Here is a 13,920-nt window from a genome sequence, read left to right as displayed (position 1 = left end):
ATCAATAGTAAATGTAAAAAATATAAAGTATTAAAAGTATGAATCATTAAAAAAAAGACATTTTCTTGTTTTTTTTTTATGTATGGATAGCCAGGGGCACACTCCAACACTCAGACATAATTAACAAACAAAGCATGTGTGCTACAAGTCTGCCAGATCAGAGGCAGTAGGGTTGACCAGTGATGTTGTCTTGATAAGTACACGAATTGGACCATTTTCCTGTCCTGCTAAGCATTCAAAATGTAAAGAGTACATTTGGCTCTCAGGGAAAATGTATGGAGTATAAGTACATTTATTTTCTTTAGGGATGTCGTGAAGTAAAATGAAAAGTTGTCAATTATAAATAGTAAAGTACAGATACCCCCCAAAACGACATAAGTAGTACTTCAAAGTACTTTTACCTAAGTACTTTACAGAACTATGGTGGAGTTTAATGAAAATAATTATGGAAAAGCGTTACAAATTGGAGGAAAGTACCGTTTGTTTAACGTATTTGCTTAATGATTTGACAACTCGTGCACAAGTTCTGTCCTTCATATTGGAGTACTGCGTGTCTTGACCAATCAGTCATGGAAATCACAGGTCGTGCGGGACAGCATAAGACACATCTAGCAAAGCGCTCTCTCCACGTTTCTCAGATATTTAGCAAGCTTGATAACAGCTCAACCCCGACAAACACAAGCTAAAATTCTTAACAGAAATGTTGCAACAGCCCACACCTAAACAATATCTATTTGCCATGCTGTTTGGGATGAAAACTAGATGATTTTTCAGTGCGATCAAGTGTAGGCTACGGATTTCAACAGCAGGTGCATTACAGCCAATGCGCCCCGTCACCCAGGGCAGCGTAAACGAAGTGATAATGTCATGTATTTATAGCCCATTTATTTATCTAAATGGGCTATAAATACATACAATATATTTTCTGAAAATGTGAATTTTACCACATTTTGTTTATATTTAAACTTGGGCTGGCTAGGCTACTTTGGCCTTTTCAATCACAAATTATTAGCCTACCTGAATGTAATCAAACAACACAATAATGATGACAGACTGAGTTACATTTTTAATTAAAGTTGCATAGGCCTACAAGACAAACCTGCATAAAGCAAAACCCTCACCACCCCTGTTAGTCATGTACAGTGCATTCAGAAAGTATTCAGACCCCGTGACTTTTTCCACATTTTGTTACGTTACAGCCATATTCTAAAATTGATGAAATCGTTTTTTCCCCCGTCAATCTATACACAATACCCCATTATGACAAAGCAAAAACAGTTTAGAAATGTTTGCTGATTCATAAAAATTAAATATTACATAAGTATTCAGACCCTTTACTCAGTACTTTGTTGAAGCACCTTTGGCAACAATTACAGCCTCGAGTCTTCTTGGGTATGACGCTACATCATTCTTCTCTGCAGATCCTTTCAAGCAAGCTCTGTCAGGTTGGATGGGGATTCCATTTGAGCCGCTCCGTCCATTTCTTACGAGTCATTCTCCCCTCAGCAGGCTCCTGTGATGATTTTTTCTTCGAGCTACTTAGGAGATTCCAGTGAAATGTCAAAATGAATAATTGAAAGAGAACATTCACCCACTCCTTCTGCTCTTCTCAGCGACTCCAGCTAGCCATGCTGGACCGCCCTTATTCTTGCCATCTCGGTCTCATTCACCCTAACAGAGCGATCTGGGCACATGTTCGCCACCAAAATTTCAGCATATAACCTCAGCTGGCGTACGACATTCTTCCCATCTGCATACACTTGACAAATGGCCATTTTTTTTGCATTAATGACACTGAAGGGGGCTTGTGTACAAAAACTCTTACAGAGTATCTCATAAATCCTAACTTTACATGAGAAGGGAGAGACTCTTCATCAAAGAACAATGGCATGAATGAAGTGAATTTCGTTACTCGATCTACCGTACTGGTCAATAGACGTGAACCAATCACTTCACCTACTTCCTCAGGTATATAATCTGCATTCACTTCATGCGCCACCCCAGAGATAACCCCCTGAATAGGCGCCCTGATTAAAAATTCCATACATGAAACATTCCACCCCTATTGTGTTTTTGAGGTGCAAAGCATGCTTTTTCTGCTCCGCAGACACACATACACATAAAGTTTAAGACCACTTGTGACTCTCATCCACAACACATTATCCTCCACAACGCATCCCAGATTTTCCTTGAGACGTCAAATGGATACCACAGGTAGCATTGATCAAAAACCCTAACTTTGACAAATAAAACTAGTCTAGAGTAGGCTTGGATTTCCCCACAACTTTACTTCTCTTGTTTTCTTTCTTTTTTGCCACTGTAACACACTCATTAGGACTCTCTGTGCTCTCTCATCTTTACCTGATGCGCCGTTGGTTTCAAACAGAACATCTGTTTCCGCCATCTTTCTCTCCAAGAACTAGAAATGCATGCAGGGGGTGCTCTTATTTCATGTGCACACGTAGTTTTGACCTCGATTGAACCCTTTCCAGGGGTACTTGCCCTTTCTCTAGTGTGTGATAAGGATTGATTTGGCTATAGAAAACTACGTAAAAACAATGCGATGACAGCATTAAAATAACTCCTATTTTGTTGTGGCTCAGTCGGTAGAGCATGGCGCTTACAAAGCCAAGGGATGTGGGTTCGATTCTCGCTGGGGCCACCCATACGTAAAAAAACCATGTAAAATGTTGCATTTGGGAAAAAGTGTCTGTTAAATGGGATATATTATTATAATTGTAAAGAGTCCCTACAATAAAATGTATATTGTGTTACTCATGCTTAAGAGGGATGTGAAGGATGTATTGTCAGTATTTGAAATACACTTACTTATCCAATTTAATCATCTGAAGGTCCTTGTTTAAACAGTCTAAACCAGTTTATGTATCGTCCTTTTTTCATGACTATTTATAAGTACTTGCTTCGTATGCAGTCATTCCTTTTGCAATCTAATGATTGAAGAGGAAATCTGCTTTATTTTTACCTAGCTATTAGCTACCCCGGCCTATGCGCTTGTCCTATCTCTAAACATGCATTTATAAGGGTCGGCGTTATCTTGAAACCGTGGGACGTCCCTGCAGTAAACCCTAACCTGCGCTATCGTGCATACATTTCTTTTGCCCCACCACACCAAACGCGATCACGACACGCAGGTAAAAATATCAAAACAAACTCTGAACCAATTACATTAATTTGGGGACAGGTCGAAAAGCATTAAACATGTATGGTAATTTAGCTAGTTTGCTTGCACTTACTAGCTAACGTTAATTTGTCCTATTTAGATAGCTTGCTGTTGCTAGCTAATTTGTCCTGGGATATAAACATTGAGTTGTTATTTTACCTGAAATGCACAAGGACCTCTACTCCGACAATTAATCCACACATACAACAGCCAACCGAATCGTTTCTAGTCACCTCTCCTCCTTCCAGCCTTTTTCATCGTTTAATTTATATGGTGATCGCATCTAAACGTTCATTGTATTACCACGACTACCGGCAAAACAGCTTGTCTTTCAAATCACCCACGTGGGTATAATCAATGAGGAGATGGCACACCGGTACCTGCTTCTATAAACCAATGAGGAGATGGGAGAGGCAGGACTTGAAGCGCGATCTGCGTCAGAAATAGAAATGAATTATATTTTATCCCTTGGTGTAGCAGATGCTCGTTGGCGTGCGCGAGCAGTGTGGGTGCAATAATTGAATAACATGGGTTTCTACATTTATTTTGCGGCGCACGCGACGTGTCTGGTCTGGTCAGCATGTAACCCAGCGTTTCCTCGGGACCCCAACTGGTGCACGTTTTGGGTTTCGCCCTAACACTACACAGCATATTCAAATGACCAAAGTTAGAAGATTTTTCCCCAGCAAAGTATAAGGGAGTTATACTCCAGTCTAGTAGGTGGCGGTAATGCAACATTTATTGGATGCCATCGCCGTTTAACCTCATCGAAGAAGACAGGCAGCAGAAAGGAGGGGAGAAACGTTCTGAGACCGCAGGTCGGTGGCAGCACGATAGTATGCAAAAGATGCTGACTATAATCTCCAACGTACTGAGGGGTAGGGCAAGCAGACATGTAAGTATTGTTTTTGTGTAGTACCTTAGTATAAGGATACAAAGGGCCGCAAGCCTTTTTCTTAAACAAGACCAGCTGCAGTCCTGACCTTGCTCGACAGCAAGGCCCCAATTCGTACGCGTACCGGGGTAACGTTAGCTTGCCTGGCTTTAGATACACAGGACTGTTGCCTAGCTGTAGTTACATTAACCTGCTAGCTAAGATCCATCCTAGCGAATCATATTAAAGGCCTACGTTACCGGTACTTTTATATAGTTTGCTAACTAGCCAATCGTTTACCTAGCTGTTAATGTGTCAAAAGATTTGACCTTTAACAAGCCTTCCCTCCAGCAGCATCCTCAAAGGCAGTCTAATAACGTTAGATGCGAGAGCGCCTCCTCATATCACATCATTGGTTGTTTTTGTTTCTGTGCCACAATGTCAGCTATTAATCAAGATACCCAATGGTAAGGTCTTAATGATGTGAAAAAGCTTCTGACGGAAGTGCCAGTATGATGAGAGGATCAGTGTTGTGAAGGTAATCACAGGGAACTAAACATGTGTGATTGGCTGGCTTGGCCACCATGGATAACACAAGTCAAACATTTGATGTGGCACATAATTGTTGGAAATTTAGTCTTCATGTCTGATAATCTCGTGATGCTCTAATTGATCTTTTTCCATTATCTCAATTTTCCCCTTTGGTTCTCTCTCCTAATGGCTGCCTTATAGGGAGCCCAGGTTGTGTCAGAGGTAAGATGTGGTTTAACTCAAGTAAGAGTGATACAATCCCTGTGATGCCTGACTGCCTGTTTTGCACTCCAGCTTTAATCCAAATTATTTATTTCCCTTTCACATGGTATGTGCCATACCTAAACTCAATGATTACTTTTGTCCCTTTCCAGCATCCTTCAACATTGTATTTACCCAACCCGCCACTAGAAAAACAGTATTTAATTTTCTCTTTAAGAAATCATGCTTTACTATATTCTTATCCCTCACCTTGTTGATTTTTGAATATTGAGCTATTCATTTTCACATGCACACCGACCTATCTCATATAGCTTCTAGCTAGACCTACTTATTTCACATTGGCTAGTGGTGTCAGAGCCAACAGGCTAGCGCAGATGCTTTGCGCTATTTGGCTAAGCCAAATGTGGTCTGATTGGTAGGTACTGTTTTATGTTGTGATGGAAAGTAGTTTGGTTTGTAAGTTTAGTGCAGAGAATGTGGTGTAGAACTAGCCTATTTCTTTTTAAAGGGCTTTAATTGGTGCGGTAGTTATGTGGAATAACACTATCGTATTCCTGATGAAACAAAGAACTCTGATGCACTTTGTTGAGAATAGCTTTTTTTTAGTATTGAACTGGATCAACACCTTCAGAACAACCAAAATACCTTTAGATGTTTGAGCTGGAGGAGTTAACTGCTGCTGCTTTCAAACCTCTCAGTGGTTGTTGACTCTGCAGTGACTTATCTGCCTGGCTCTTCTCTCCCCAGTCCTCCATGCGCAGGGCTGTTTTGCAGCTGCTGGCAGTCCAGGGACAGTATGCTGACACAACCTCTCCACCTGATCCAGCACTACGACCCTACAAGCCAGACACAGATTTATACTCCATCTCACACAGTCTTCTAGCAGACAATTTCAAAAGACCAAAGACTGATCAAACATTTACTGAAATAGACCCCAGTGCTGTACTGACCACAGAACGTACAATTGCCAGCAGACTGCTGGCAGCACACCATGTGATCAATACGGACCCGTCAGTCTCAGAGTTATCCGTATCAGAGCAACCAAATCTAAACTCACCAGAACTCTTAGCAACTGGCCTGACTGTTTCAGAAGCAGAACCCTTCAAGGCAGATACCGCCACGACTGTTTCAGAATTAACTTTATCCGAACCCTTCGTGAGTACAAACCCATTTATTCCAGAATCAAACTCATCTGAACTGTCAGCTGCGATGGCCTCTCAAGTATCAGAATCGACTTTACCAGAGCCTCCAATAACCTCTGATGCACCTATCATAGCCCACTCTTCAACACAAGCAGAAATGGACTTTGACCAACTAACGCTAGAACTATCATCACCAGAACAACCTCTAAACACAGACCAACCGACTCAGGAATTAAACCCACCCGAACCTGACATCAATACAAACAGCAACACTTCCATATCTGAGCCTCAGCTGGCAGAGAGGAGACAGAATACAGACATAATGTTGCTTTCACGCCCTGAGATCCCCCTCAGCTTGACTGAAGACGCTCCTTTACCAGAGCCACAGCTTGCTGTGAGTACTGGCAGCCCCCCTGTCTCTTACACTCCTCCCCTCACCACTACTCATGCTTTTACAGTACACTGCATGTCCTTATGCACAGGTGCAGTGATCCACCTGTTTTCTCACACTAAGGCTAAGCACATGGAGTGGTGATCACTGTTTCCCTAGAGTGCTTGAATTGACTGGCTGTGCGAACCTGCTCACCCCTCTTTCTCCATTAAACATTCACATTTGAACACACATGAGATTTTTCCAGGGTGAATACAGTGTTCTGGATATGTCGGTTTTCAGCCAACGAGGCATTCTTGTTAGTTGATTGGTTCAGTGTTTGAGACTGACTTTTCACTGGCGATCTCGGTGACAATGGAGTGTTTATCCACACTAGTTGTGGTGTGTGGCTCAACCACTGGAAGTTAGCTATGTTTTGTCTTAAGGTTGTTCACTCCACCCTTTCTCACTGTTTGGGTCTGTCCTCCTGACTTGCCCAACTGCAGGTCTTGCGAAGTATATTTGTGATGTCTGGTAGAAGGTACCGTACACGTGGAGTGAAACCTCTCAATGTCCTCTTATTTTAGGCTGCCAGCATGGTGGCGTCGTCACGTTCATATGCTGATTTCACTCCTGAGGCCACCTTTGACATAAAGGTAAGACAAATAAAACTTTTTTTTTTTAGCTGATTGGTACTCACTTTTCGCCTTGATCTCATTGTGTGCTCCCTCCTACAGAAAGTTGACCTTCATCGTCTGGAGGAAGGCCCACCCCTGACGGCCACTCTGACCCGGGAGGAGGGGCTGAAGTACTACCGCACCATGCAGACAATACGACGCATGGAGCTGAAGGCAGATCAGCTGTACAAGCAGAAGATCATCAGAGGCTTTTGTCACCTGTATGATGGCCAGGTTAGAGTGCACACAATCACTCATGTATTGTATAAGCAAACGTACAGTCTCGCATGAACACTCAGACGCACTTTATTCAAATATAAACGCTCAGATTCTGTTTGTTATTCTATGATAGGAAGCCTGTGCGGTTGGCATTGAGGGGGGTATCACCCTGTCAGATCACCTGATTACTGCATATCGTGCCCATGGCTACACCCTCACCAGGGGCGGGACCGTCAGGGAGATCATGGCTGAGCTCACTGGTGAGTGGACTTGACTCAGTCCAATAGATAACTAATAGTGCTGAACAAGTACTGCTTTTTGAGGTCTGTTTGATTTATTAGGGAGTAACGGGTTTCATTTTATATACCGTAATTTCCGGACTATAAGCCGCTACTTTATTCCCACACTTTGAACCTCGCGGTTTATACAACGACGTGGCTAATTTATGGATTTTTTCCCGCTTTCACAAGATTCATGCCGCCAAAAAACTGAGCACCGTCACATAATGTGACGGAAATCGAGCGCGCTCAAACTTCCCATCATTCTGATTACGGTAGTAATTTTGTCACCCTCATCATGGCAAAGACGAGGAGAAATACATATGATGCAGCTTTCAAGTTGAAGGCGATAAATCTGGCTGTTGGAAAAGGAAATAGAGCTGCTGCATGTGGGAGCTTGGCCTTAATGAGTCGATGATAAGACGTTGGAAACAGCAGCGTGAGGAACTGACTCAGTGCAAAAAGACAACAAAAGCTTTCAGAGGGAAGAAAAGCAGATGGCCCAAAGTGTAAATCGTGCATTTAAGGTGGCGTTCCTTGTTCAGTGGGAGGCTTGGATGACAAGTGGGGATAAATCCTTCACTAAAACGGGCCGCAGACGAAGAGCATCTTATGGTCAAGTCTGCCAGTGGGTCCTGACAGCGTGGAGCATTGTCAAAAAATCCACTATCATCAACGGGTTTCGAAAGGCTGGACTGCTGCGTGTTGAAGGGGCAGCATGAGCTCAGCGGGGTATTTGCCTCCGGATGAAAGTGACGAGAGCGACAATGAAAACGATCCAACATCGGATGAAGCAATTCTGAGGCTATTCAACTCCGACACCGAAGGAGATGACTAAAGTGGTTTCAGTGCACAGGAGGAGGAAGATGGTGACCAATGACTTTCTTGGTAGGCTGTTTTAATTTTTGTTACAAGCCGTGTTTCGTTAAAGCCTATTTATTTTTGTTACAAGCCGTGTTTCGTTTAAAGGCTGTATAAAGTTCATTTGTTTCAATGTACCGGTAGGCACGTGCGGCTTATTTATGTACAAAATACATATTTTTTTAATAATTCAGTGGGTGCGGTTTATATTCAGGTGCGCTTAATAGTCCAGCAATTACTATATATATATATATATATTTCAAACATTTACATTAAATGCATTATTAAACTGTGATTAGCAAATTATTTTTAAATTTTATTTTTTAAAATGGAAATGCCAAAGCTAGAAATGATGAACATTCAATTGCAAAAACATTCCATTGTCTTTGTCAGGTCCATATAGGGGGAGGAGGAAATTACTATTACATAATAAAATATTTCAGTTGTGTATATTACTTAGTTTTATGACTATATATAATTTTTCATTCCTTAGTCATCTCATCTGCTCAGACAGTAGCAGCCAGCCAGACTGTTCTCCCCATACTGTGCTGTCTTTGGTCATCCTATTTAGCTCTGCTAGCCTTCCCTAAGTATGTTTTCTGATTTAAATAATTTTACTAGTTCTTCAAAGTAGATAAGGCATACTTTAAAACGTTCTATCCCTCTCTCGTTGTGTACATTACACTCTCATGCAGTGGTGTATGCTATCTGTGTGTATCTAATCTAACATAGTAAAAGTGTATCAATCTGTGTCGGAAAAGAACAGGCTCAATGGATTATGGTCAGTGTCTTTAATTACCACGGTTCTGTGCTGAACTAGGTTGAATATTTGCTTCATAAAAACTACTACTCCCTTCAGCCCAGCGTCCCATTTAGTTCTTTACTTAATTTCTCTCGTGACTGATTTGATTTCTCTCTAGAGAAACAGAACATTGGGCTCACCCCCAATAACTAAATGGAATTAAAGTAATTGAAACTGTCGGTCAATTATTTGTTTAATAACCCCCCCCAAAAAACTAACATTTGGGCTCCCGAGTGGTGCGTCGGTCTAAGGCACTGCATCTCAGTGCAAGAGATGTCACTACAGTCCCTGGTTCGATTACAGGCTGAATCACATCCACCCATGCTTGGGAGTCCCATAGTGCGGCGCACAATTGACCAAGCGTCATCTGGGTTTGGCCGTTGGTAGGCTTTCATTGTAAATAAGAATTTGTTCTTAACTGACTTGCCTAGTTAAATAAATAATCGCTTAGCACCAAGAGCTAATCATTGTACTTTGCACCTCTGATTTTGTCTTCTAAACCATTCAAACACCTCTTTCACTCATTGTTTTCTTCCCTCATTTCCTATTTTCTTCCCTTGCTGTCTCTAAGGTCGTAGAGGAGGCATTGCTAAGGGAAAAGGAGGCTCTATGCACATGTACACTAAAAACTTCTACGGAGGCAATGGCATTGTGGGAGCTCAGGTAATTCAAAGGCCTAGCGTTATTCATTCATCTTAGATTTGAAAGAATCCCTTTTTGATTTCCTTTTTAAACCTAATTTGTCTAAGCTGTATATCCCATTCAAAGATGGTGGGTTCTCCTTCTCAAATATAGCACCTGCCTAATCTCCCCTCAGGTACCGCTGGGAGCCGGTGTAGCCCTGGCCTGTAAGTACCTGGGCAATGACCAGCTGTGTGTCAGTCTCTATGGTGATGGTGCAGCCAACCAGGTTTGACATGCTTCTTGAAACATATGAAGGACAATCATTTCAAGTTTCTATTTGAGCCCAACTGTTGACTGAATTTGTATTAATCCACAGGGTCAGATATTTGAGACCTATAACATGTCGTCTCTTTGGAAGTTGCCCATCATCTTCATCTGTGAGAACAACCAATATGGCATGGGCACATCAGTAGAGCGCTCTTCTGCCAGCACCGAATACTACAAGAGAGGAGACTACATTCCTGGCCTCAGGGTAGACCGCTATCTAATACATTCACGCTTCTGTACAACATAAAAAAATGTCATTCTTAAACTCACGCAATGTATCTGTATCCAGGTGGATGGGATGGATGTCCTGTGTGTTAGAGAGGCCACCAAGTTTGCAGCTGATCACTGCCGATCTGGAAAGGTGAGCATCAAACTTACAGTATGTAGGGTTGTTAATTTTGTCTGTGTGTACTGTGTACAGGTTTGTGTGTTTAAGTCTGTTTCTCTGCTCCATCTGTGTTCAGGGCCCTATCCTCATGGAGCTCCAGACCTACCGTTACCATGGACACAGCATGAGCGATCCTGGCGTCAGGTAAAAGTTCACAGCTACACTGAGTATACCAATGACTCAAGTGCTTCCCACAGTGCCAAGTTGGCTGGATGTCCTTTGGGTGGTGGACCATTCTGTATACACACGGGAAACTGTTGAGTGTGAAAAACCCAGCAGCATTGCAGTTCTTAACACAAACTGGTGCGCCTGGCACTTGCTACCATACCCCGTTCAAAGGCACTTATATTTAGACTTGCCCGTTCACTCTCTGAATGGCACACATACACCGTCCATGTCCCAGTTGTCTTGAGGCTTAAAAATCCTTCTTTAACCGGTCTCCTCCCCTTCAGGTTTGACATGAAGTGTATTTCCACTGACTGAAGTGGATTAGTCAGGTGACATCAATAAGGGATCATTTCTTTCACCTGGTCAGTCTGTAATGGGAACAGCAGGTGTTCTTAATGTTTTGTATACTCTATTCTTGTTGGATTAGTAGATTACTGTTGTAGATTATTACCTACCCAGCTGTTATTTTCTCTGGAGAAGTTATTTGAACTCCCATCAGTAAACAACAAGTTTCCATCCAACCATTTAATGTGGATGATTTACCTGGTGCATAAAAACAACCACGACAGGGCTAATGGAAACGGGAAATGTCGGTTAAAATGTATAAATGTCGACAATTTGTTTGTTCGACATGGTGGGATCTGTTCAGACCCCTCTTGTTGGTGGAGAGAGATTTGCCATTTTAAAGCTAACTTACTGCAATTCTACACATTTTGCCATGTCTTATGTGTGTTCATATGATGCCGGAGTGACTCAACAAAATCAATTGGGGCCCCCTGGGGATCAAGCCCACTGGCCACGTAATCTGGCCATGATAAGATTTAGATAAGTCAGACTGACCAGCTATCTAGCAAACATGGTCAAGTATTTGATCATCTGGACATTTGAGTGTCTGGCATAGTATGTTTTTTTTATTTAACCTTTATGTAACCAGGTAGGCCAATTGAGAACAAGTTCTAATTTACAACGGCGACCTGGCCAAGAAAACAAATCAGTGTGACAAAAACAACAGTTACACACAAACGTAGTCAAAAACACAATATAAAAATCTGTATACGGTGTGTGCAACTGTATTAAGATTAGGGAGGTAAAGAAAATAGGCCATAGTGGCGAAATAATTACAATTTAGCAATTAAACACTAGAGTGATGTGCAGAAGATGAATGTGCAAGTAGAGATACTGGGGTGCTAAGGAGCAAAAATAAATAAATAACATGGGATGAGGTAGTTGGGTGGACTGTTTACAGATGGGCTGTGTACAGGTGCAATGATCGGTAAGCTGCTCTGACAGCTGATGCTTAAAGTTGGTGAGGGAGATGAGGCTCAGTGATTTCAGTGATATGTTACTGTGAGGGAGGTAGAACTGGGAGGTTACATACAGATTCGCAGCCATGGCCTTTTTTAGGAACATGGCCGCATTTTATATATATATATATATATATCTCTCTGCATTATCTTAGCTGCCATAGTGACACTGCATACCCCTACCCCGCTCTTTCCTCAGCTACCGCACACGTGAGGAGATCCAGGAGGTCCGTAGTAAGAGCGACCCCATCTCCATGCTGAAGGACCGTATGCTCAGCAACAACATGGCGAGCATAGAGGAGCTCAAGGTGATTCTCAAATATTCACTGATATACTAGCCATTCGATTCAGATCTTTGACTACTAAGTTTGAAAAATGCCTGATTGGAACGCATTGTAAATAGTTACAGCTGATAGAAGCATGACTTGGAGGATGTAATGACCAAACTTCACTTGTCCCGTATGTGTGCAGGAGATTGATATTGCGGTGAGGAAGGAGATTGAAGATGCTGCACAGTTTGCCACCACAGACCCCGAGCCCCCTCTGGATGACCTGTGTAGCCACATCTTCGCCAATGATCAGCCCTTTGAAGTGCGTGGCACCACCCCATGGACCAAGCTGACGTCGACCAGCTAAAGGCTCTTGTGCCCACCAGCTAAAGGCTCTTGTGTCCCCCCCCCCCGTCTCCTATGCCCTTCCCCTATGCTCCATCAATGCACTTATCTTTTCACACATCACATTCCTCATCTCAGCCAATGGCCTTCATGGACTCTAATCTTCTTTGCCTACCCCCTCCCACCACCACACACACATCCTCATCCCGTGCCAAGAACAACTTATGCCACCCATTTATTTTCCATTGACCCTCTGCCAGAGCCCTAATCCAAACACCGCACCCAAAAAGAGTGCCTGACTGGTGTCATACCTCATTGACTAACTCTGAGTCATTGCTACTTGCAGTGCTCATGCCACACGATTGGCTCTTGTCTTTTCTGTTGAAAGGCCACTTCAAACACAGCAGAGAAGTAAGAAGAGCCTTTCATTATCCTACTCCAAATGTTGTTCTGAGACTGGTCACATGGACCAATTGTCCTTAACATTACTGGCATAAGTATTAACTATCCAAATATATAACATTAAATAAAGAGCTTTATGTTGGGATGTTAACTTTTTTGATTTATCTTGCCAAATCAAACCTGTGCCTGTGGGATCTTGTTTGGAAGATGTCTCTAGGCTGTGTCACACTCGTAGCCGAGCACAAACACCGCAGATCCACATGAACAGAGGCTGAGTCTGTACATTGTGCTGTGATGCTTCAGAGAGAGGATTTAATACTGCTGACTTCATGCCTACACTGTGTCAGTCATACACCATTTTTGTAGACACTCTCCTTCTAAATCATAATGCTCTCTAGTTCCCTAAAATATTTGCTTTCTTCTAATCAGCCTCATATTTATTGCCGACTGTGTTTTGTACCAGTACTCAAACTATAACTGCTTCAAGCAAGAATAGGAAATGCCTCTTTTGGGAGACTTGGTGGTCAACTGTTACAGTGAATCATGGTCAGACTACAAAACAGTGGGGCACTACACATGGATCTGTCCTGGTCCCCCCCAGGATGTGTATGTGCGCAATCATTGTCTTTGTATAGTCTATCAACACAAATAAACTTAAACTAATTTACTTGCTTTGGGCTTTGTGGGAATATGTGGTCCCCTGGCTGTTGGTAGAGCACAGCACTTAAAATGGCGTGATTGTTGGTTTGATTTCTGCTGGGACCACCCATACAAAATTGCATGCATACATGTTGCTTTTGATAAGTCTGCTAAATGGCATATGCATTTTTTCTTTAAGAGCAAGGGATACATTCTGTATGTGTGTATATAGTTAAATTTAATAAGGTGTGTGTGTGTGTGTATATGTGTATATATATAAGTACCAGTCAAAAGTTG

At 42.3% G+C, this 13,920-nt stretch overlaps 1 protein-coding gene across 4 annotated transcripts; it reads left to right on the top strand.

The window, feature by feature from the left end:
• The first annotated feature begins 3,934 nt into the window (after window positions 1-3,934).
• Window positions 3,935-13,129, top strand: LOC118390452 (pyruvate dehydrogenase E1 component subunit alpha, mitochondrial-like). 4 transcript variants are annotated; one of them, XM_035781036.2, is made up of 13 exons: window positions 3,938-4,076; window positions 4,788-4,808; window positions 5,556-6,344; window positions 6,908-6,976; window positions 7,058-7,231; window positions 7,350-7,476; window positions 9,729-9,820; window positions 9,975-10,067; window positions 10,158-10,313; window positions 10,398-10,469; window positions 10,573-10,640; window positions 12,168-12,276; window positions 12,440-13,129. In XM_035781036.2, exons 1-13 carry the CDS (start codon window positions 4,020-4,022, stop codon window positions 12,602-12,604), a joined length of 1,992 nt encoding a protein of 663 aa, XP_035636929.2. In that variant the 5' UTR covers window positions 3,938-4,019; the 3' UTR covers window positions 12,605-13,129. The 4 variants fall into 4 exon arrangements, with proteins under 4 accessions (XP_035636930.2, XP_035636932.2, XP_035636929.2 ...); XM_035781037.2 differs by lacking the exon at window positions 4,788-4,808 and having other exon boundaries at window positions 3,935-4,076; XM_035781038.2 differs by lacking the exon at window positions 5,556-6,344.
• The last annotated feature ends 791 nt before the right edge of the window (window positions 13,130-13,920 follow it).

Source organism: Oncorhynchus keta, chromosome 11 (assembly GCF_023373465.1).
Source record: "Oncorhynchus keta strain PuntledgeMale-10-30-2019 chromosome 11, Oket_V2, whole genome shotgun sequence".
In the NCBI taxonomy this organism is placed as follows: Eukaryota; Metazoa; Chordata; class Actinopteri; order Salmoniformes; family Salmonidae; genus Oncorhynchus; species Oncorhynchus keta.
Note: the sequence above shows the minus strand (reverse complement) of the source record. Positions and strands in the feature narration are given on the sequence as shown.

Bases quoted from the DNA above. Each gene is read 5' to 3' on its own strand.
- LOC118390452 (XM_035781036.2), top strand. From the start codon at position 4,020: ATGCAAAAGATGCTGACTATAATCTCCAACGTACTGAGGGGTAGGGCA. The intron at 4,809-5,555 runs GTAAGATGTGGT...TTCTCTCCCCAG, and splicing joins GAGCCCAGGTTGTGTCAGAG to TCCTCCATGCGCAGGGCTGT. The intron at 10,641-12,167 runs GTAAAAGTTCAC...CTCTTTCCTCAG, and splicing joins ATGAGCGATCCTGGCGTCAG to CTACCGCACACGTGAGGAGA.